This window comes from Trichosurus vulpecula, chromosome 8 (assembly GCF_011100635.1).
Source record: "Trichosurus vulpecula isolate mTriVul1 chromosome 8, mTriVul1.pri, whole genome shotgun sequence".
Classification (NCBI taxonomy): Eukaryota; Metazoa; Chordata; class Mammalia; order Diprotodontia; family Phalangeridae; genus Trichosurus; species Trichosurus vulpecula.
The window spans coordinates 208,519,388-208,544,378 of record NC_050580.1 but is presented as its reverse complement, the minus strand read 5'-3'; the positions used below and the strand labels follow the sequence as shown (position 1 = coordinate 208,544,378).

General features: G+C 40.7%; 1 protein-coding gene across 4 annotated transcripts in view; it reads right to left on the bottom strand.

Moving 5' to 3' along the window:
• The window catches only part of SMOC1 (SPARC related modular calcium binding 1), a 208,821-nt gene that overhangs the window by 5,234 nt on the left and 178,596 nt on the right, over window positions 1-24,991 (bottom strand). For all 4 annotated transcript variants that reach the window (XM_036736295.1, XM_036736294.1, XM_036736296.1 and 1 more), the window contains exons 8-11: window positions 16,924-17,116; window positions 16,069-16,151; window positions 13,333-13,438; window positions 218-465 (exon numbers count right to left, since the gene is read on the bottom strand). In XM_036736295.1, coding sequence (XP_036592190.1) covers window positions 218-465; window positions 13,333-13,438; window positions 16,069-16,151; window positions 16,924-17,116 — 630 coding nt within the window. The remainder of the gene's footprint in view (window positions 1-217; window positions 466-13,332; window positions 13,439-16,068; window positions 16,152-16,923; window positions 17,117-24,991) is intronic.

Genomic DNA, 24,991 nt, shown 5'->3' with positions numbered 1-24,991 from the left:
CCTTAAAGAGAGTGAAGACATTTTCAGGCGGTGGAGATGCCCCATTGTTATTTTCCCCTCTTTCAATGAAGCTATTCTGGATTTTAAAGGAAAATCAAGGGAAGGAAAACCAAGAGCACTTGAGATTGAGCCAGCAACATGAAGAGGCCCAGGCTGTCAGGCCGCCATACCCAGTGACCTCACTTGTAAGGTGGACAGAAGGAGAATAGCCACTTACCTCCTTCCTTTCTCACTCCCAGGCAGCCTTTCAGCTCTTGCAGCGAGATGGACTTGTCCTTGTTCAGGTCGCAGTAGTCCGTGAAGCGCCGGGCACACTTCTTGGGTTTGGCCTTCTTCTTCACGTATCTTTTGAAGGGCTTCATCTCCCTCTTGCTGATGTCATTACTGCCATTGTTATCCAGCTGGCTAAAGTACCAGTGTACCACCCGCTCCTCCAGAGTGTGGCTTGGATCTGGCTCGGAGAACCTACCCAAAGGATACCCATCCCACCACTCAGATCCCTTGGAAAGTCTCCCAAGAGCAGAGATCAGAAGCATCTGGGGTCACTGCTGGAGAGCCAATGGCCCACAAGGAGTTGGGCTGAGTAAGGCTGAGGCATTGCTCCTTTCCCAAGTCAGACCACTGAGGGCATCTAATCCACCTTCTCCCAGGTTGAATCTAAAGAGTAAAAGATCTCTTCCCTCAAGAACCCGCAAACTGAGAGAACCTTTAACAAAACAACCTGCCTGATTCTGAGATAGACAAGCTGGGAGATTCCTTACTGAGGCTCCACAGGAAAAATGGGGAAGTCAAAGATGGAGGAAAAATTACACCTCCTTCTAGAACAGGGATTTTAGCCTTTTTCATATCATGGGCCCTTTTGGCAGTCTGGTGATGCCTGTGGACCCCTCAGAATACTATTTTTAAATACAAAAAATAAAATCTAAAGGATTACAAAGGAAACTAAATATGTTAAAATATGGTTATCAAATTATATTTTAAAAAAATTAGTTCACAGACTCCAGGTTAAGAGCTCCTGTTCTAATTCAATGCTTATTGCTAGATGTGTGTGTGTGTGTGTGCGTGTGTGTGTGTGTGTGTGTGTGTGTGTGTGTGTGTGGTATGTGTATATAGACATACTCCCACAAACAGTATGTAATCACTCCTAAGTATCTGAGTGCCTACTACGTGCCAGCTTCTGTGTTGGGTATTGTGTGGGATACAAATCTATAAGACATGGTCCTTCCCCTCATAGACATTGCAATCTACCCGAGGAGACACATTTCTAATACATATGACAAAGTTAAACGCTAACTGTTTTTAGCACCTTGTATTACTGGGGGTGGGGAGGGTTGGGAAAGGGAATGAGGCACAGTGGAAAAGCACAGCATGAGAAGTCGGATAACCTGAGTCCGGGTCCCAACTCAGCTGCTTAGTGTCTTCCCCTGTGAAATAGCAATAACTATACTTGTACTGCCTATCGCTCAAGGCTGTTACAGGGCAAGCATTTTGGACGAATGAAAGTGCCATGGAAGTGTGTTTATAGTGTAGTAAAAAGTATTGAAAAGTAGTAAAAAGCAAAAGCTCAGGGAGGGGAGAGATGATCATGGGTTAGAAGAGTGAAAGGCAGCTTTATCGAGGAGTTAGATCCTTGGGTTTCGTAGAACTGCGTACATCCCCGTAGTCATGGTGTGAATATAAAGTCATGAGGCTCATTCCCACATGCAGCTTATGGAAATTACTCTCGGCTTTAGAGTCACCTCATTTAACTTATTAAATCACTGCAAAACATGGAACAAAATATATCACCACCCTTAGCACACATTCAACTGAATAGGGGCACTTCACTTAGGTGGACAGACTGCGCTGATGTTGCTGAGTATGAGGTTTCCATTGGATCAGTTAGGAAAGGGTATGAGCATGATCTCCTGATGGAGTCTGCCAAAGCCCAGAAGCTTCTAATCCCAGCTTGGGACACCAACTCAGTAAATAACTCTAGTGTCATCACTTGACAAAGTGGGCTTGGGATCAGGAAGACTCATCTTCCTGAGTTCAAATCCAAGCTCAGATATTTGCTAGCTGTGTAACCCTAGGCAAGTCATGTAACCCTGTTTGCCTCAGTTTCCTCATCTGTAAAAGGAACTGGAGAAAGAAATAGCAAACCACTCCAGTATCTTTGCCGAGGCACTCGAGATTTCTCACAAATAGTCAGACACGACTAAAACGACTCAACAATAACAGTCACCCTTTTTTTTGATATCACTGGGCTAGTGTCTCCTGGAAAGAAGTGTGAGGAGAAGCCTACGAAGCCTGGCTGACAGCAATTTCCAGAGCACGAGGGCAGAAGTTTGGCGTGAGTAAACATTTGACTAAGAAGGAGAAAAGGCCTTATGAGATCTGGTACTCTGCTGGAGTTTTACTATTTAATAAGAATCATAAAATTGAAAAGGACCCCCTCGACAAAGTGGTCTTCCAATTTCTACTAGACGATATTCAGTAATGGAGATATTATCACCTTTCCCCTGCTTCCTGATTCCACTTTGGGATGGCTCTGTTAAGTTATTCCTCTATATCAAGCCGAAATTTGCCTCTATGCAACTTCTAACCAATGCTTCTTGTTCTGCCTTCTAGAACCAAATAAAAAAAGCTTAATCCCCCTTTCACATAACAGCACTTCAAATGCACGAAGACAATGACATCTTCCCTTCTCTTGGCTAAACAACCCCAGTTCCTTCACTTCATAACCTATAGTTTGGTTCCTAGCCCTCTAAACATCTTTCTTCTCATCCTCCCACAGATATGCTCTGGCTTATCAAAATCTTTTGTTAGAAGTGGTACCCCAAACCGAACACAACACTGAGCTGTGATTACCATCCTGACTAGGGCAGCTCCACTCTATAGTGGAACTAGATGGGCTTGTAGCTTCTCTTTATTTTGGACATTATGCTCTTATTAATGAACCAACTCTTTTTTTGATGGATTACAGCATTAAATTTATAATTCATGAACATCCCTAGGCTTTTTTCACCTAACTGTTGTTTGGCCATTACTCTTCCATTGTGTATTTGTTTTTAATCCAGGTGTAAGACAACACTATAAACTCTCATTTTATTAGATTCAATCTATAAATTTGACAGGTATCTTTCTGGACTCCAACTTTGTTGTCAAAGGAGTTAGATATCCCTCTCCCCCTTTAGGTTATTTACATATTCGATAAGCACAACAGATATCTGAGGCTTTCAACTACAAGCCTTCCTATAGGGATTATTAAACCACAGATAAGGATCAAATGGTGGATGGGTAGGTTTGACCTGATGGATCTCCAAGCCAGGAAGAGTTATGAGAAAAAAGATCCATCCTTTTTCTTTGGTTTGCTTAGATGCCCAGCAAAGGGGGTTGGGTGAGGACTATGCTGGTGGTAGCAGCCCCTCTCCTCCTCAGAAATTTTTCTATGGCTACCTATGTCCTGCTACCATTGATGCTTTTAATAAATATAGAGGAATAAAAAATAACATCTCACAGAAAGGTTGGGGTATCTTTGCTCTATAATCTATCTCATAACTGTGTAATTCAAAGAAACTACTCTAAACAGAATCCAAAAGGGATTACTATTTAAATACTAATAAGGCCTCATCAATGCTCTCCTTGGGGTTCCTAAAACTATTCCAATGCGACACTTGGGGGTATTATCTGTACAGGCTCTATACAATTCTTAAACATGGAAGTTTTCCAGGCAAGACGAAAAGTTTGGAGATTTGATGAAGGCAGACTTTTGTCTTCAAGGTACACACTGATCAGTTTTTAAGTATTTTAATGCCTCTGTTAAAGGAATAAATGGCATGGCTGGTCTCTGGCATCTGTGCCTACCAGGTGGGCACTTGAAAATAATTTCTGTTGAGATTATAGCGTGTGTAGCTTCTTGTGGGGGGAAAGAGAAAGACTGTAGTCTAAATTACAGGTCCAAAAATGACCCAGCCAACTGGCCTAGAATCTCCCTACCCGCCCAATGAGGAGAGCACGCAGAGGAGGGAAGACAGAAAGAGTGGCTAGATGCAGAAAAAAAAAAAAGAATCTGACACCTACTTACCCATGAGGAGCATTTCTAAGAAGGAGAGAGGGAGAGGCTGCTAACCCTGAAGCAGTGAGGTTTACTAACATCTGTCCCTCCCTTGCTAGGGGGAGGTCATGGGATCCCCAGGCAAAATGAAGCTTTTCCTTTAACCTTTAGGATTAGCATAACGTAATGTCTCACCTAGAGGATGGAATAATAAAGCCTCAGTCAGGGGAAGATGGAAAAGAGTGGGTCATCTGACCCACTGGTCCTGCCAAGGAGCGATTGCTCCCTCCAGCATGTGCTCCCAGGGCTCCGTCCTGTCCAGGTTTCGGCTGCTCAGTCGGCAGAGGCTTTCCCTACCTTCTCTTAGGGCTATTCCGCAGGCATCAGTCATTTTCCTTTCCCCCACTTCACATCAATTGGCAGCCCTTCTGTACCTCTCCCATATTCTTAGGAGTTAACATTTCTCAAACCTTAACCACCTACCATCCTCAAACTGAGTCTTGCTTCTTGGTCACAGTTTGGCTTCACTCGGATTATTTTCCTTCAATCACTACTCCTCCTCCCCCTCCTGCCTGCCTTTTCTGCAGTTTGTTGGTGAAAGCCCCTGCCTCACATAGACTCACTAGGAGCCTGTACTCCAAATTATGAAACCACTATGACTTCTGTCTGCAAGAATTCCAGTGCTGGCCCCTGCTCCAACCTGTAGGCAAGTGTCTTCCCTCAGCCTTAGTTTGAATGAGCAACACACACTTGGATGTTTTTCCACTGTTTATAAATTAATGCCTTGTTAGATCCTTATAACGTCCCCTTAACAGATGGTAAGGAGGCATGGTGTCCTGTTTGACTAGTCCCAAAAGAGATTAAGACTCATCTTAGGCTCATACAGAATGTGGAACTCAAGCATCCTCACCCCCGTAATCAACCAAACCACAATACAATGGTACCTCTTTACTGACTCCCTTCTGCTCCCAAGAGCAAATGTAATTCTAGGATAAGGAAAATTACTTCTAAGGGATAAGACTCCTGTTATTGTTGAGAGAAGACAGATTAAAAGCAGGTGTCCTATCTCAGGACCTAATTGTTCTGGCAGTCAAGACTATTGGTGCTGCAGTGCTGCCAGAAGGAAAGAAACCTCATGGGGTAGAGGAGGGGAGGAAATCCAGAGCGGTATTTTAGGATAAAAATAGCCCCCAAGGAGGTTGGGGGAAGGCAGAATCTGGGGAGAGTTATTGTCATACCATTTCTGTTATTTAACTTTTTGTGACCCCATTTGGGGTTTTCTTGGTAAAGATACTGGAGTGGTTTGCCCTTTTCTTCTCCAGCTCATTTTAGAGGTGAAGGAACTAGTAAGTGTCTGAAGCTGGATTTAAACTCAGGAAGATGAGTTTTCCTGACTCCAAGCTCACCCTCTATCCACTGTGCCACCTGGCTGTCCTGTCGTACCTCTAAGTAAAGCACGAAAAAGAATGGAGAGTCATAAAAGTAATTTGAGTGAAGGAATGAAAAGGCATTTATTAAAGTGCTTATCATGCGCCAACACTAGGGATACAACTACAAAGACAGTCCCTTCCCTTAAGGATCTTATATTCCACTGAGGGAGGATAACACAAACACAGGAGTGGTAGCCAGTGAGGGGAACTTTTGTTATATAAAAAAAAAGTTACAGGAATAGTGAATAGGACCTTAGGGGAAAAGAGTGATACTGTTTGATGAAAACCAGAGGAACTACACTGTTGGCTGAAGAGCATCCTAAAATCCAACGAGAGGCAATCACTTACTCACCTCAGCTTGTGCAAAATCTGATCAAAGTCGAAACCTATCAGGATAGTAGTTAACTTCTCCCAAGCCAAATCATGGGAGTTAGATGTGGGCCCATCAAATGGAACACACATATAGATCTGACACTCCAGGAAAAGTTGGTTAGTGGGGAAAAAAAAAAGATTATAGAGCCAGAGGACTTGGGTTAAAATCTCACCTCTGGTGCTTACTACCTATGTGACCTTTGACAACCCACTTAACTTGGGCCTTAGTTGGTGGTCCCTCCCAGCTCTGTGTCTGTAATCTTAAGTGGGAGGCTGGGTGCAGGCCACTCCCCCAAGGCAACAAGGTAGAGGGAAAGCCAAGGACAACACGGATATAAAACAGGAGGAAAACATCACCAGTACCTTCTAGGAAATCTCATATGCTGCCATAGACTAGAATCCTTTTTGTCTTACCACCAGGTCTGAGATCGATGCGTTACAATTTGTCAAGAGTTGTGATTCATTGATTTCAAATCTTGATCTCATCCAGTCCCCCGGCTCTCGGCAATTACTTGCCAATAGGCAAATATGACTGGCAGCTGCTTCTCCACAAAAGAAGACATTGCCTTGTACTCTTGATTGTTTTGATAATTGATACCAGTCAGCAACTAAAAGACTTTTAGAGAGGTCAGAAAATTGATTTTCTTCATTAAAGTTAGAGACTCCTGTCTGAAAGCCATGCAAGTATCCTGGAGGTCACTATATCATCCTCTATGGCATTTATACCACAGGGGAAGTGAGGAAGAAAACAAACATTTGTTAAGCATCTACCATTACAAATATCTCATTTGATTCTCACAGCAACCCAGTGAGAGAGGTATTAATATTTTCCTCATTTTACATTTGAAGAAACTGAGGCAGACGGAGTTAAGTGACTTGCTCAGGGTCACACAACTAGTGTCTGAGGCTGCAGGCTTTTCTACTGTGCCACCTAGCAAATTGATAGGAGAAACCATGAGGTCTTTTTGATATTCCAAAAGACTAAACCCATTGGGATAGGGTCTACGTGATATACAATTTCAGGTTTTAATTAATTGTGTTATAGTCAAATGCTAATTTTCTTTGTGTCTGTGGTGGATCAACCTTCGGGGAGTTCTTGTGTCCTTATGATGGGGTAAGTCTATGTGAAAACTAGTAAGGCTCCTCCTCAGAGGCTTTCTTTGGATTCTGGAAAGGGCAAAACATTACCCTTCTCTTCTTAAGTTTCCATCTTTAATTGCTTCCATAGGCTTTGCACACTCTAGTTGGGGTACGGAACATGCTTTGGCCAACATCTCAGGCCCATTTCTGTTGCCTCCAGCACTTTTCAGGAAGGTGTAAAGGGTCAGCCTGGTTGTTTTAGCCAAGCCAAGCAAACCTGCTAAATCTCTAGAGACTTCTCCAGCTCAGCTAACTATGAGGTCAGTGGCACCAAACACCTGAGAAACACCACATCAGCCACATTCCCTCTTTTACTGATGCCTTCCATCAACCCACCATGATGTATGACCACAGTGAAGAGGGACAGGGCTGAAAATAATAAACTGTCTTTTCAGTTAGATAAAAGACCACATACACTCTACTCTCTAAAATAATATTACTCCAGAGGGCATCTACTTCCTGAAGATGAGTTTAGCTGCTAGGACTTCCCAACTCCAGGGCCAGTGCTCTATCTCTTGCACCATGGTGCAGGAATTCCTGTGGCACAGTGGAGTCAGGAGCACCCGAGTTCAAATTCAGCCTCAGACACTTACTAGATATGTGACCTTTGGCAAGTCACTTAACCATTGGCTGCCTCAGTTTCCCCAACTGTCAAATAGGGATAATAGTACGGATAATAATAGCACCTACCTTCCAGGGTTGTTGTGAGGATCAATGAGATAGTATTCATAAAGCACTTAGTATGGTGCCTAGCACACAGTGGGTGCTATATAAATGACTGTTCTTTCCCCTTTCCTTTCCTCAGGGGGGAAAGTGGTGGTATTGAAAATCTTTCTGTGTTTGAAGACTGTCCACTTTATATCTCCAACATTTATAGAACTGTAGAACTAATAAAACCTCAGAGATGAACCTCTCATCTTTCCATTGAATAAACTAAGGTCGAGACTGATGTGAATGACTTGCTGAAGGTCAAACAACCTGGCTAATGACAAAACTAGAATGAGAACCCTACTCTCTTAAATGCCAGTCCCAGTGGAATTAAAATGCAAATGTAGCACCAAGGATTCTTGCTATTCTGAGGAACTTGAGGGGGAAGGACCAGGGTGCCAATCATCAGCAAATGGCCCCAGATGGTCCCATGAGCACACAACCAGTAAAGATCCTCAAGCCTGACTGAAAGGTAGAAGTTTCCATGGAAATATCTATTCTTGCTCTCTCTGGGTTTCATCAGCACTTGCTTTCCATATATTTTCTGTCAGGGCAGGCTAGATGGTCAGAGGTCACAGTGGCAAAAGAGTATTATGAAAGAGTTTGGAAGAGAACAAGATATTAAAAGTCAGTGAGCTAGTCATCTTTTCTTCATCGTTGTCATTATTAGGACCCAAGACCTCTCCTTCAACTCAGCTTCTTCCATCGGAAATGCAGGGAACTTTAGCCTATATCCTACCAGAATCAAGCAGGTAGAGCTAGAAAGGTCTAGGCCAGGGGTGGGGAACCTGCAACCTCAAGGCCACAAGTGGCCCTCTAGGTCCTCAAGTGCAGGTGTTCTGTGAAGTCTGGATTCAGTCAAAGGGCTGCACTTGAGGACCTAGAGGGCCACAGGTGGTCTTGTTCTAAGCCAAACACATAGGCCAGGTCTAATTTGACTTGGCTTCAGGCTGACAAATTCTACATTCAAAGCTGAAGTCATCACAGACTCCAGAGTCCTTCCAAACTATTTCCTCTGCCTGACTTTCCTCTTTCTCTTAATGGTATCACTTATTTTTCCAGTTATAAAAATTTAAAATCTTCAGTGAGTCTTGTCCTCTGCCCCATCGCCTTGCCAATCTTACCTATGCAACATATCCCCCATTCATTTCCTGACACAGCCCTAGTTCAGATCTTCATTATTTTTCACTTAGACTACTGCAGTAGGCTCCTATGATTATCCAGTCTCTTCCGCATCTAATTCATCCTGTGCTAAATCAGAGAATACTTTCCTGAGATTAATCACGTCTTTCCCTGCTAGAGAATCTTTAATTGAAGAGAGTAGAGAAGCAGGAAGAAGTAGGGTTCTCCCACCCCCACCCTGTACTACAACTCTTCCAAAACAGATCTAGGAAATGCACCGACCAAAGAAGCATCAGGAAATTAAAAAAAACATAATCCAAGTGAATCTTTTTTTTTTACTTCAAGTTAAAATAGGAAGACAGACAGAGAGGTCTACAGCCACTGGGGATGGAGTGCTGCAGGAATGTGCCATCCCTGGAATGTTCCTGTGTGGAAAGAGTCTGTATACTAGGGCAAGAACAAGAAGAGATCCTAGATCCAGCATGGAGAGACCTAAAGTGCAGGAACAAGAGCCAACTGGTGGCTTTGTGGTTCGTTACTTAGTTTGGTGTTATAGGTTCACGGCAGACTAAGGAGGGCGTTTGTACCTAGGGGTGAACATTACAGCAAAGAGTAGTCATGAGCTCTAACCTATGCACTGAACAAGGAGCAAATTCACAAGCAAGGAATAGTTGTGGGGTCTGACCCTAGGACTGAAATGGGGTCTCAGTTCCAGCTTCTAGCCCAATTGAAGCCTGCCAAGGAATAACCAGGGCAGGAATCCCAGACCAAAAGGATAGCAGCTGAATCCTACATTGGTGTGTTGAATCTCCAAATGGGACAAGTCCAGAGGCCTATTGTTTAACCCCCAACCTAGGTGAGGAACTTGTAGAGTTTAGACCAAGAAGGGCAGCCATCAGACTTTGCCCAGCGCTCAAGCTTTTAGGTCTCCAGCCTTAGCTGTCCCTAAGATCCTAGAACAACATAATATCCCAAGAAAGCAGCAGCAAGACCCATCCAGACATTCCATCCAGAAATGTTCAGAGCCTGGCCTTAATATAATATCTAAAGTGAGGAAGTAGGTTGGAAAAATGAGCAAAAAATCCCACCAGAAAAAGATATTGTGGTGACAGGGAAGCTCAAGATATGAACTTCGAAGAAGAAAATGACTTGAAAACATCTTTTAGCAAAGCCTTAACCAAAAATTCAACTTTGGCACAGATTTAACTAGAAAGCCTGGAAGAGGTTTTTTTATAAAAGAAATGAGAATGCCAGAGGAAAAAATGGGAAAAGAAATGAGAGCTACTGAAAGTAAGAACTGGAAAGCAAATAGCTTTGCACAAGAGGTACAAAATGTTGCCTAAGCAATAAACTCTTTGAAAATCTGAATGGACCAAACAGAAATCCATGATTCCATGAGACAATGAGAAATATTAAAACAAAGGCAAAAGACTTAAAAAAAGAAAAGAAAATATAAAGTTATCTCTTTTTAAAATTTAAAGTATTTTTGTTTAGTAAGCAAAAACACTTGACCTTGTTTCTTCTTTCACAATTATGACTAATAAGGAAATATGTTTTATATGATTGTACACATGTAACCTATACCAAATTGCTTACTGTTTTAGACAGGGGAGAGAGGGAGAAAAATTTGGAACTCAAAATTTTGTACAAAAGAATGCTAAAAATTGTCTTTACATATAATTGGAAAAAAAACATTATTTAAAAAAAACAAACAACTGACCTGAAAAACAGATTGAGGAGAGATAGTTTAAGAAGGATTGCTGGAAAGCCATGACAAAAAAAAAAAAGAAAGGAAAAAAGAGCCTAGACATCATACTTCAAGAAGTCATAAAAGAAAACTGCCCAGATCTCATAGAAGCAGAAGGCAAAGTTAAAAGAGAAAAACAAAATTACTGGTCACCTCTTGAAAACATATCCCAAATGAAAACTCTTAGAAACATTGTAGTCAAAATCCAGAGTGAGATCCCAGTACTGATAGGCGTGGAAGTTTTGATTTTCCCTGTTTTTAACCTGGACTGCTTTGAGTCTCCTTAGGGAGCCTTGTCGCCCCCACTCTGACCCTTACCATACTGGTACCAAAATTAGTGTAGATACCAGATCAGTTTTGGCTCTGAGAGCTCCCAAGCCCAAGTGATCCACCAGACTCGCCATCTCTGGCAGCAGGGATTACCAGCATCTACCACCATACCCTACTCTACGAAACCTTTTCTGATACCCTCAACCAGTCCTGCCTCCAAATCCTTCAAATCCTTTGTAATGCTCTTACATATTATAGTTACATAAACCTCTCTACTAGGTCTTAAACTAATCAAGGACAGGAACTATGTCCTACTTATCTTTATTAACTCCCACACCACCCAGCCCAATGCTTTTCTCAAAATAAGTGCTATCTATCTATCTACCTACCTACCTATCTATTACTATACATTTTAATATATCTTTCTAATGTATATATACACACACACATACATATGTACGTGTATGTGTGTATATGTATTTAGTTTAATCAAACTCAACCTTATGCCATGCCCTCTTTTCTAATTTTAGGTACCAGACCAAAACTCTGAAACCATTGAATTACAGAGCTTGAGGCAGATGGCACAAGATTAGCTGAAGACAGAAGGAAGGCAGACCAATTTAAATTCTATGGCTTTTGTCTTCCCTATTAAAGAAAATGATTTGCATAGGGTAAAACAAATATGGTTAAGAAGAGCAGGAGGCAATAATAGAAGCACCTAGCAAATCTAAATGAGTTTGTCTTTAAGCCTATATATGGGTTTATCCCAGAACACTGGAAACATACAGAAAGGATCTTTAATGGCTACTCATAACCACTGAGATTTATGGAGAATGATAGAGGTATTGGAGACAGACAAGGTCCCAATTTTCAAAAAAGTGATAGAAAGGTAGATTCTGCAAACCACAGACCAATGAGATTAATGTCAATCCTCAGAACAATTCTCCAGCAGCTTAAGTGAATGACTTATTAGCATTCAGAAAAGGAAGATAGGAATTATCATGGATTTACCAAGAAATCAAAATTGACAGACTTCAACATTCTCCCTAAGCTGTTGGGTAGAGAAGTGTTTCCAGGGCATTACATACCCTCTGCCTGGTCTCCCATTTACCATCCCGGTACTTCTGAAGTGACCACCACAGATTCTGATTGCCTACCGTAGGGTTGGGGAACCTGTGGCCTCGAGGCTACATGTGGCCCTCTAGGTCCTCAAGTTTGGATTCAAAGGGCCACACTTGTGGACCTACAGGGTCACATGTGGTCTCAAGGCCTCAGGTTCCCCACCCCTGGCCTAATGTCCTTTGCTTTTTTATACTTCTCTCCACCTCTACAGAGTCAAGGCAATCTGATGTATACTTGAGACTCAAAATGGGGGCAGTTCCAAGGGAATTCAAAGAAGGCAAAAAACCCTGGGGTTTAAGTCATTAGTAATCAGGTCACAAGCCCCAATATCATATCCTCTTAAACTAAGGGGAATGTGTTTTTGAGCCATGTTACACAGTAAAGTAAGGACAAAATGAAAACCTCTCTATATAAGCTACAGGGTTTGGGAATTGTTTTTAAAGGTCTGAAAATTGCTTTTTTAAATAGCTCTGGACTGAGAATTATGAGATCTTTGCTCTAGGGACTTGGAGTTTCAGTACACCGCTGTAGATTCTGACCCACTCCCCAAATTTAAATAACATAGATGGCTCAATGATAAACTCACTTGAGCTTAGGATAATTCATTTCTCATTAAGAAAAGAAAAAAAATGCTTGCACAGCAGTGGGACCTACAGGAAGGGATTTTCTCATGCTCAGTGTGAAGGCAGATAAGATATCTAGCACTTGGCCATGAGGGGCACATCTCCTGAACTGGCACGCTATGAACCGTGCAATCTGGAGGTCCATCTATATGTGGAGGGCGCCTGTTGCTTAAACTGATTCACTTAAGAGGCCTATAGACCAGGGCTTGAGGGGCATGAGCTCCATATTCCTGTGGAAAGACTGTTTCAGATACCATGTCAAAGGGGCAGCAACTTTGAGTTTGGCTATGAAAGTATTAGACCCTGAGGTCCAGAATCCTGATTCACTGACTGGTCCCTTGCTGTTTCTGATGTGAAAAGTCACACCAATGTGCAGGACATATACCTAAAATCCTACCCCATACCCCCCCCCCCCACTTCTGCATAGTATCTCCCTGCTCTCACCAATTACATCCTTTCCACCATGCACCCTTCCCTTCCGTTTAGTACTCCTCATGCCCTCATCCAATTATTTGCATTCTGTACTTTGTTTTTTTTTTTTTTACCAAAGAATAAGTTGTCCTACAAATAGAATACGAAAAAGCTACAGAGAACATGTTCTGATAAACCAGGAGGAGAGAGAAAAAAGAAAATTTTCCAATGGAGGTAGTCATATAATGAGGAAGAAAAAAATGATTTCTTCTATCTCTAAGCCCTTTCCTCCCCAAGTCTCTCTTATACTCTCCCCAGGTTCCCTCCTGAGTTGGAAAAAGTCACACTCACCTCCCGCCTCCAGTGGGTGCTGCTGAATTAATGGCCTGAACCATGTCTGTGGTGAGGGCATCTAGCAAGCTGGTGATAAATTCCATTTTCTTCCCTTCTGGACAGCCTGCAAGAGAGAATGAGAAGGGAAAACAGATGGTAACTATCAGCTAGACAAGGAAACAGCCTCTCCCAACTAGAATGGAAGAATCTTTGCATTAGAGGAACTTTAGAAATCATCTGGTCCAGTTTCCGATCCTATGAAGGGGGCCCTGCTACCATATTCCTATCAAGTGAATGTAGCCAATGTCTCTCATGACTGGGAGCCTTCCTGTAGAGGCAGGGCATTTCATTTCAGGAAAACTGACTATTTGGGAGGTCTTCCTTATATTGAAAGAAAATCTGTTCATACCTGTTAGTCTTGGCTCCTGCCTACTGGGAACAAAATGTCAACCCTTTAGATACTTGAAGAGAAAGATCATGTGCCCCTAAGTGTTCTCTTGGGCAGTTAGGTGGTGCAGTGGATAAGAGTGCCCAGTCTGGAGTCAGGAAGACTTGTCTTCCTGAGTTCCAATCTGTCTTCAGATATGTACTAGTTGTGTGACCCTGGGCAAGTCACTTAACCCTGTTTGCCTCAGTTTCCTCATCTATAAAGTGAATTGGAGAAGGAAATGGCAGGCCACTCCAGTATCTTTGCCAGGAAAACTCCAAATGGGGTCATAAAGAGTCACACACACGTGAACAACAACAAAGAGTAGTCTCTTATTCACGTTAAACACTTCTAATTCCTCCAACTGACCTTTGACATGATTTCATGGCCCCTCACCAGCTTACATGGACTCCAGTTTGTCAATATTCTTTGTGAAATGTGGCACCCAGAAATAAACACATCCTTTAGCTGAGGGCTGACCAGGGCAGAAGAGAACTAAACAATCTCCAGATATACTATATCTGTCACATAACCACATCTCTCCCTACTATCTCTTGACTAGACAACTTTGTTTCTAGGATTTTTCCTACCTTCAAATGATTCTATGCTATGATAATGTTCTTCTGTCCTCCATGGGTGAGTAAGCTAAGCTGGGACCCCAAAACTCTGGTGTTCCTGCCAAATTAGCAATGTCAGGCTTTGTTTTCCCCTCAGTTGCCAGTAGTGCAGGGTAATTCCTACATCCTTCTCTAAGTATAAATGCAAGCTATTGCTAACCATATGAAAGAATATTCCAACTTGCTACTAATAAGAGAAATGCAAATTAAAATAACACTGAGGTGTCTCCCGGCAGTCTGGCAAAGATAACAAGTGATGAAAATAATAAATTTTGAGGAGAACTATGACAAGACAGGGACATTAATGCACTATTGGTAGACTTGTGAACTAGTCTGATTATTCTAGAAAACAATTTGGAATTATTTAAAAAATCATTAAGATGTATATTATCCCCTGACTCAGTGAAATAATTACTAGACATGTACTCCAAGGAGGTTAAAGATAGAGGGAATGGAGCTATATGTACAAAAATATTTTGTAGTTGCAAAGAGCTATAAGGAAAGTGGGTGCCCATTGATTGAGGAATGGAGGAGCAAATTATCATAAATGAATGTGACAGAATATTATTTTGCCATAAGAAATGATGAATATGAAGAATTTGGAAAACTAGGGGATATTTGTAGGAACTGATTCAGCATTTTACTGATGAAATGTACTAATGAAAATTTATACGTTGATCACAATAATATAAAGGAAAATAACTTTGAAAGATATCAGAATTATCAGTGCAGTGACCAATGAACTGTATAGTGCAGCATGTACGGTGAAGCATGCCTCCTCAGAAGGGAATTGGTGGACTAGTGGTGTGGAATGAAGCATATATTGTCAGATACAGCAACATGTCTCTTTTATTTAGCTGTAGTTCTTTGTATAAGGGATAGTTCTATTTGGGTGGGAGGGGTTAAGGGAATGAAGTACACAGTGTGTGAGTGTGTGTGTGTGTGTGTGTGTGTGTGTGTGTGTGTGTGTGTGTAAAGGCAAAGGAGAATGAAAGGCAAGGGCTCTCATGTTACATTTTCTACCTTCAGATTGACTCTGTGCTGCCTACCATGAAAATCTTTCCAACACCGTACCAGAAGGTCACTCCTAAAAGGGGCTCATCTTATGACATACAGTTCCACAGTCTTTGCCTGGATCCAAGAGTCACTGATACCAAGAAAAATATGCTTTGGGTAGAGCTCAGAGCCTGCAGGGCTGGTACCATTAGTATTCCAAACCACATGTTTCTGACCTTGTTGCAAGAGGAGAATGCAAAAAAGTCAGGTGGAAAACTCTGGACAGCTATCACTTCTGGAAGCCACTGTGCTTGCTGGATATGCATGTCTGAGTCCAACCCCATGTTATTTGACACTATAGGGAGAGTCAACCTATTACCTACAAAGTGCGTGACATGCCCATAAAATGAGAGGCTCCTCCCAACCTAAGTCTGACTGATATATTTCATGCAAGCCACGTGAGCTATTTAAAAGAGGACTTATTTAAAACTGAATGAGTCATTGCCACTTTTGCGCTAATAGACCTCCTTTCTCCATTGGGGTCCCAAAGCACTCTCAGTTAGCTTCTCATCCATCCTGAGGTAGGTCAGTGGATAGATAAGCAGTCAGCATCCATACTCATGAAAACTGGGGCACAGAAAAGAAGAGAGGTTTCTCAGTGAAAGCAAAAGGAGAGGAAAAAAAGATCCAGATAAGAGACAGGTTTCATCCCACCTGGTAGTTCTCTCTCCTTAAATGGATCATCCATCTCTGAACTCTTCGACCTGGCATCACTCTCACATACAGGAGTCTCATACCTGGAGCAGTAAAGATATGCTTCAGTTAAGATTGACTACCAATTTGCAGCTCTGCTGTTGTGGTTTAGCATTCATAACAGAGTATCCAGCTGTAAAATCATATGTAGGGCTGTGAACTAATCTGATAATTCTAGAAAACAATTCGGAATTATAAAAAAATCACTAAACTATATATTATCCCCTGACTCAGTAAACTCATTACCAGGCACATACTTCAAGGAGGTCAAAGGTAGAGGGAAAGGAATTATATATATACATTAATATTTATACCAGTACATTTTATAGTTGCAAAGAGCTGTAAGGGAGGTTGGTGTCCATTGACTGGGAAATGGACAAATGAACTGTCATAAATGAATGTAATAAAATATTATTTTGCCATGAGAAATGATAAATATGGAGAATTTGGAAAACTTGGGAATATTTGTAGGAACTGATTCAGCATTGTACTGATGAACCAAAAGAACAATTTATATGTTGATCACAATAATCTCCAGGAAGGCACAAACTAAATAAATCTCATTAGAAATTATTCCAGTTGTATCACTTTAATTATCTTTTTTCAATGGGATCACAGAAGCACTTTTTCAAAGGTCATTATCCTTGTTTAGACAATTTAACGATCAATGAAGCACCTAGGTAGCAGCACTCATGGATGCCCATTATAAAGGAAAGGCTGGATTTTGGTTAACATGAACACGTCTCTCATCTTCAGCATTTTTCTAGTCACCCATTTCTAGTTCAAGACCTAAGGCAAGCAGTTTGCCAGTCTTACCGAGTGGATGTCCCAGGAAGCGGACGTCCTGTGTCAACCAGGACACACCAACAATAGCCAGTGGATTGGTGGCACTGTACTGGCTTATAGAGCCCTCCAGGAGCACACTCTGGGATAACGATGCCCTCTCGGGGGTTCTGGCGAGCCTCTTCTAGTGCACTCTGTCTTTCCTGGTCACACGAATGGACTTTCTCTATAGGGATCAATAGAGACAGATACCTTATCACTTCAAGGATCTACCTACCAGGCCAATACTCCAAACTAAAAGATAAGGACCTGGCCCAGACACATGAAAAGGATATGTTTATCAAAGAAATGCCATAGAAACCTTCAATGTGGGGTCTGGTTGTACCTACAAGTATGCTGTTCTAATATCTGCCAACTTAGCAATTATTTTGCTTTTTTTTTTAAATTGGATCTACCTATTTCACCCACCCTGGAAGTACAATGGCCATTAATGGGCCAGATCCCAAAAATGATCATCAAGGACGTTTAACCTGCTTGGTTTCTTCCAACCTGATGAGCCCCCTCATTAGGTAGCCTGGTGGCCCTATTCTTCTGGGAGCCCGCCATATTGGTCATAATAACCATAATGATGAGGATAATAATAATTACCATTTATATAGTGTCTACTACGTGCCAGGCACTGTGCTAAATGCTTTACAAGTATTATCTTGTTTTGTCCTCACAAGCCTGAGAGGTCGATGCTATTTTACAGATGAGGAAACTGAGGCATATGGCATTTAAGTGACTTGCCCAGAGTTATACAATGAGTTATGTTTCTGAGGCTGAATTTGACTCCAGACCTAGCACTCCCAGACTTAATGTGGACACCTGATCAGCTAAGAATTCCCAAGCTCAAATGATCTTCTCCAGCAGCAAGAACTACAGAATACACTCCCATTCATGGTGGTCTCTGTATTTTTTCCCACTTGATAATATATTATTTTTTCTAATTACATGTAAAGATAGTTTTCGACATTCATTTTTGTATGATTTTGAGTTCCAAATCTTTTTTTCTCCCTTCCCCCGCCTCCCTAAGATAGCAAGTAATCTGATATAGGCTATACATGTGCAAACATAGTAAACAAATTTCCACATTAGTCATGTTGTGAAAGAAGAATCAGAACAAAAGGGAAAAACCATGAGAAAGACAAAAAAGAGAGAAAATCGTATGTTTTGGTCTACATTCAGACTCCATAGTTCTTTCTCTGGATGTGGATAGCATTTTGGAATTGTCTTAGATCATTTGTATTACTGAGAAGAGGTAAGTCTATCTAAGGTCATTGCACAATGTTGTTACTCTGTATTGTTTTTAAAGCCATAGAATGTGATTCAGGAAAGTGTATGCAGTAGTCTATTGAGTTACTTTGTCATGACATCTTAAAAGATAGAGAACTACCTTACCTGTAAGATTATGGTCCATCACTTTCTTTAATGCTAAAAGCATATATCTAAATCCAAAAACTAGTATTATTTCACTGGGGAAACACTAGAAACTTTCTTAATATGTATATAGGTATAAAGCAAGGATGCCCCTATCCCCACTATTAGTTGACATATTTGTAGAAATGTTAATCATAGAGAAGGAAGATAAAGGCATTAACATCAACAAAGAGCAGAAAATAGTTATACTTATTTGCTGAACACATGATGACTTGCCAGAAAGAAAATGACAGCAGAGAAGCTTTCATTAAAGTAGCAAGATACCAAATAAGTCCAAAAAATCATTAGCATTTGCATGTAACAATAACAAAATGTAGGAGAAAATAATAGGAAGGGAAATTCCATTTAAAAAAGCCATTAAGATGCATATGATATCTGAAAGTCAATCTAGACTTAAAACACACTTAAGACATTTAAATGCAATTATAGACAACTCTTTAAAGACTATGACCCATCATCTTGAATGACCTTCTTAAAGATGGTGATTGTGATAATGGTCTTGAGAACTTTGTAGAATTCTTAGCCCACCATATAAAATACATTTTATCATGATAAGGATATGCAAATTACTATAAAATATATAACAAAAATGAACTAATAATGAAATTTTATTCAAACCTGTTCTAGGCTATGGTAACTAGTAGAGACCCCTATACTATCATTAATAACATTCTTTCTTTGGGCAAAAAAAGCCCTTGGCTACCAAATCAGTATTATTTCCAGCTCTGTTCTTCAAAAATCTCCTAATTCATATTTGTCTTACTCTTTCTAGATTGAAGAACATTTTTCTTGACAGAGAAAAATGAGAGCAAAGTGCCTAGGTATCCTAAAAATGCTGACCCTAGATATAAAACCACCACCCATCAGTTCCTATGATGCTTGAGAGGAAGGGCAAAAAGAATAGGTGGAAAGTCAGCAAAATTGACTGAGGGCTCTATTTCTTCAGCTAAGATATCTTTGTGTTACCTTAAGAAGAAACCTTGAGTACTTTCCAAGGTTATCCAAGCCCAAAGATAATTTTTTAACTGTTTTTCCTGACCCACATTTTATGACACCAAAAAAATGTAACACAATAAGAGAACACTGATTACCCCTCCACCCCCAACAAAAACAACAACAGCTTTTTGTTAACACCATATACATGGAATATATCATCACAGACATTCTCTAATGCCTCAGTAGGGTGATAAGGTGATATTGGGCTCTCCAACATTAAGCCAGTAGAGTACAAACTTTGCCAGGTCTTTTACCAAGTAAAGAAGGCTTCAAGTACAAGCCTTGCAATAAATGGAGTGACTATTTTTCTAGGACCAGTCTAGCTAAATTGCAAGAGGCTTATCGCCAGAGGATTGGTCACCAGGTGATAATTATTTTTGGCCGCAGCAGCCCATAAGGAATGTCTAGTGCACAGAAGGGCTCTATCTACATCAGTGGAGGTAGCATTAACACTGATGATATCATGGATATTTTTAAGTGTTGAAGTTTATGTAATATAACTCTTTGACTGGAGCTTTAAATTAATGTATTATATAGGTCACCATTCTGAAGTAATAAATATGACTGAAAGAAAACAGAAACTGGAAGTTAGAGCTTTTCAGACAGAATAAAAAGGAGGGATACAAATTTCCACCCTCAGAGTCCACCATCACTATTCGCCAGCTCTTGTGGACATCTGAAATAAAGAATAAATTACCTTACTAAAAGATAAGAAGAGCAATGACTTTACACTTTGGACTCTGTTGAGAGATTTCTAGAAATTGTTGACAGTTATTCTCAAACGTTTACAGAAACTGAAAATAGAAGTACAGAAGATTTAAGTTCATTTAGCCTAGAAGCTCTATCTGAATTAGTGAAAGATGTAAACTGCAGAATGCTTTTAAAGAAGTTTAAGGTTTGTTGCTTTCAACTCACTCAGACTCAGTTTACAATGCTTTCAAGAAGAGACCTCTTTTGAAGGAATACCTAAGCATGATTTATATAATTATCAATATAAACTCTTTAAAATAATAAAGTTTTTAAAATGTGTAGACTAAAAGGTCTCTCTTGAGTTTTTGTTATTGTTATTTTGCTCTGAAAGATCTGTTTTTCCTTTATGAAATTGAGACAGTTTCATCTCAGTCCCAATTAAATTATTCTATGATACCTGGATCCAAATTAGGAAAGGAAAAGGACTAAGCATTTAAATAGTGCCTACTATATGCCAGGAACTGTGCTTTTACAAATATTACTATATGCCAGGAAGTGCTTTTACAAATATTACCTCATTGGAGGCAATATGTGGTGCAACAGAAAGAGTACAGGAATTGTAATTGTCCAAGGAAGTGAGTTCAAGTCTGACTCTAATCCTTGTGTGACCCTGAACTTTCTCTCTTTGGGCTTCAGTTTCCTTACCTGTAAGATGAAGGCATCCAGGCAAGATACTTTGAAAAGTCCCTTTCAGTTTTAAATTTATGATCCTATGGAGTTCTACTACAAAGAGAAATTAAATGCTTCCAATAATTAATTCTTGTCTAAAGGTCTTGCACTGATAAATATCTTATTTGCAAAATGACATTATATTTGTAAAGCACTTAACACAGTGTCTGCATATAGTAGGTGCTATGTAAATGTTTATTTCTCCCCCTTCCCCACTGCCCCTATTTATAACTATCCCAATCACCAGCTAGAGATGATAATTTGGCATAACTCCTTTCTGTGCAGATAGTTAGAACATTCCCTTTCTTTCTGAACTACTACCTGAAAAAAACTGGATTCAATCTGTTCTATACCTGAAGACCCCAATCCCAGCTATTTTTGGAAATTCTACACTTGAGCTGTCCTGCTTTCTATCTTCCCTCTGTGCTCACAAAAGGAATATTCAAATCTATACCCCTTGCTTCTCCCAAGGATAGTGAAGTTGGTTCCAAATGCCATGAAGGTATCTATCCACTTTGAGGGTCCCTGACTTGATAAAAGCTCTCTAGAAGTTGGTACTATTTTAAAACCTGCTTTCTCTTGGAAGTGTTCATAAAAGGGCAGTATGTCTCACACTGGGAATCAGGACCCTAAATGACACTAAGGGTTGGTGTTTGATGTAGGAATAAGGGCTCAAAGCAGATCACTTTCTCCTCTTGGAGACTTTTTTCTAGTCAAACAAAGGGCATACGGTATTCCATAGGCATACATATGTTCCATCACTGTACCAGGTAATAGAGGTGATATAAATGACACGGAAGAGGTCAAACAGCAACAATAAAAACAAAAATCCATTTCTTCCTTAAGGGATTTACCACGTGGCTGGATGAGAGGGAAGCACAAAATAAATCACATAGCAAAGGAAATAGTATATAATCCTATAGTATATAATAGTATATAATCCTATGAATAACAAGACTAAGAGTACAGGAAGTGTGTCAGACTTGGGTTCAAATGCAGTCTCTGATACTTAGTAGCTGTGTGTCCCTGGATAGTCATTGAATTTCTCCCAGACTCAGGCCACTTTCTACAAGGGTCTACAAACTATGACCAGAAGGCTAGATAAGAGGTGGGCTTGCAGGGCTGTCCAAAAACAGGCATTTTGGCAAATTTAGCCCTCAGGCAACAGTTTGCTGACCCTTGTCCTAAGGCTATAGGTTTATGAAGTATTCTTGATACGTTATCTTTTAAAGTTCAGCTCAAGTCTCACCTTCTGATCATTTTCTACCCGATCTCTCCTCTGAAATCCTAAGGCCGACTATCATCTTCAAACATCTGATATTTACCATAGGCTAACTTCTGTAGGACATCTCTCCCCTGTGGTTCTTCCTGAGATTACCTCCTATCTACTCTGTACATATCTTTTTTGTGTATAGTTGTTTGCATGTTATCTCCCCTATTAGAATGTGAATTCCTTGAGAGCAGGGACTTTGCTTTGCGTTTTTTTTTCAATCTTCAGGATACAAAAAGGAGACCAATAAGGAACCTTAACCTGAGTTTGGCACAAAGTAAGCATTTAATAAATGCTTGTTGACTATTGTCAGTTAACTCATTTACATATATCATATATACACACACACATATGTATATTTTAATATACATACACACATATATATGTCTGTTCTCCCAACTAGAGAACAGACATCAGGCAGCTAAGTAGCTGTATAGACAGAGCACGTTGTATGGACAGAGCCGTGGACCTGCAGTCAGGAAGACCTGAGTTTAAAATAGCTGTGTGTCCCTGGGCAAGTCACCTAACCTCTGTTAGCCTCAGTTTCCTCAATTGTAAAATGAGGGTAATAACAGCAACAACCTCACAGGGTTTTTGTGAGGATCAGAAGAAATGATATTGTAAAATACTTGGCTTAGTGCCTAGCATTTAGCAGGAGCTATATAATTGCTCATTTCCTTCCCTTCCCAACTAGATCGTAAGCTCAAAAAGAGCAAGAACTGTCTCATATTGTGTGTTTGCAGACTATATAGCTATGTCCTGTGACACTTAGCAAGTACATAGATAATTTAGTGACCGATTAGCAAGCACTCAATTATTTGAGTCAGATTATGAGAACTCAGGGAGCAGGAAGATAACCTGCTACCACAGGTCAATGGTACTACAGGGATTTTCCTAAAGCATAGGTCTGACCATGCAGTAATTTTAATGAAGTTTGAAAGGTAGGGAAGGGCTAAATTGTGGGGGGCTTTAAGATCTTAAGAGGTAATAGAGAACCACCAGTCGAGGAGAGATACAGTCAGACTTGAGCTTCAGGAAAATCATTTGGGAAGACAGATTGGAATGGGGAGACACTCAAGGCAGGATGCCAATAAGGAAGCTATTAAAATCAGCCAAAGAGAAAGAGGTTATGTGCTGCTGAGTGAAGCTGGAGAAAAATAACAAAGCTGCTCACTGGATCCACCACACATTTATGTTATATAATCTCGGCTGGGCCCTCACTGCAGCAAGGCAATCCCTTTGTAACTCTTTAATTAACTCACTATTCCATCCCGCACAGTGTTTCTTCTAAACCTTTTTATCCCTACTCAAATCTCCTATGGCTTTTACTCCTCTACCCCCTTAGCTGAGAACCTTGCCTCATGTTTTACTGAAAAAAATTAAGGTAATTTGCTGAGAACTCTTTCTTCCCTCTTCTTCATCTCAAATCACCCAGACATCTTCTGCAACTATATCCTTCTTCACCCTTGTCTCACATGAAGAGGTAGTCCTTCTTCTTGCCAAGGCAAACACCTCTACATGTATGTGATCCTATTCCATCCTGTCTTCTCCATAAGTTTGCACCCTTTATTATTCCCTTCTCTCACTTCAACCTCTCCCCACCTACTGCTGCTTCCTTACTACCTAAAAACATGTTCATATGTCTACCATCTGCAGAAAACCCTTATCTGATCCAACCAACCATCCCCACTAGCTATCATTCCATATCTCTCCTGCCTTTTGGGGCTAAACACCTTGAAAAGGCCGTCTACAATGGATGCTTCCACTTCCTTTCCTCTCATTCTTTTTTAAAACTTTCTAAATCCCAACCTTATCATTCAACTCTTCAGTTACTAATGAACTCTTGTCTTATCTAATGGCCTTTTCTCAATTTTCATCTTTCTGACTTCTCTGCAGCCTCTGACACTGATAATCATGCTTTTTTCTCCTTGATATTCTCTTGCCTCTAGGTTTTTGTTGACACTACCAAGTCTTGGTTCTTCTCCTACTTATTTGACCATTCCTGCTTAATCTCCTCTGCTGGATCTTAATCCAGGTCATTCCCCTTAACAATGGGTGTCCTACTGGGCTCTGTCCTGGGCCCTCTTCTCTCCTCCCTCTGTACTGTTTCAATTGGTAATTTCATTACCTCCTATGAACTCAATTCTTATCTCTATACTGATAAAATCTCAAACCTACTTATCTAGCCCCAACCTTTCTGCTGACCTCCAACCTGCCACCTCCAACTGCTTATTAGACATTTCAAAATGGATATCTCGTAGACATCTTAAACTGAACATGTCCCAAACTGCTCATCTTTTTCTTCTCTTTTACTGTTGAAAGGTATCACCATTTCTCCAGTCACCCTCTATATCCAATCTATTGCCAAGGCCTGTATATTTTATCTTCTTAACCTCTCTCATATATGGCCCCTTCTCTCATCTGACACTAATATCGCCTTGAATTATGGCAATAGCCTTCTGGCTGTTCTCCTGGCCTTGAATCTTTTCTCCCTCAAAATTAGCCTCTATTTAGCTGTCAAAGTGATCTCCCTAAAGCAGACTGTGTCACCCCCTCAACTCGGTAAGTTCCAGTGGCTCCCTATCATTTTCAGGATCACATAAAATCCTGTTTCGTGTTCAAAGCCCTTTGTAATCTGCCCCACTTACCTTTCTAATTTTCTTACACCTTACACTCCCCATCCATTACTGTGCAATCCAATCACACTGGTCTCCTTGCTGTTCCTTGAACAAGACATCCCATCTTCTGACTCTGCACATTTTCACTGGTTGTCCTTCTTGTGCAGAATGCTCTCCCTCTTCATCTCTGCCTCCTGGTTGCCTTCAAGACTCAGCTAAAATCCCACCTTCTACAGGTAGCCCTTCCTAATCCCTCTTAATCCTAGTGCCTTCCTTCTGTTTATTATTTCCATTTTATCCTGTATATATCTTGTTTGTA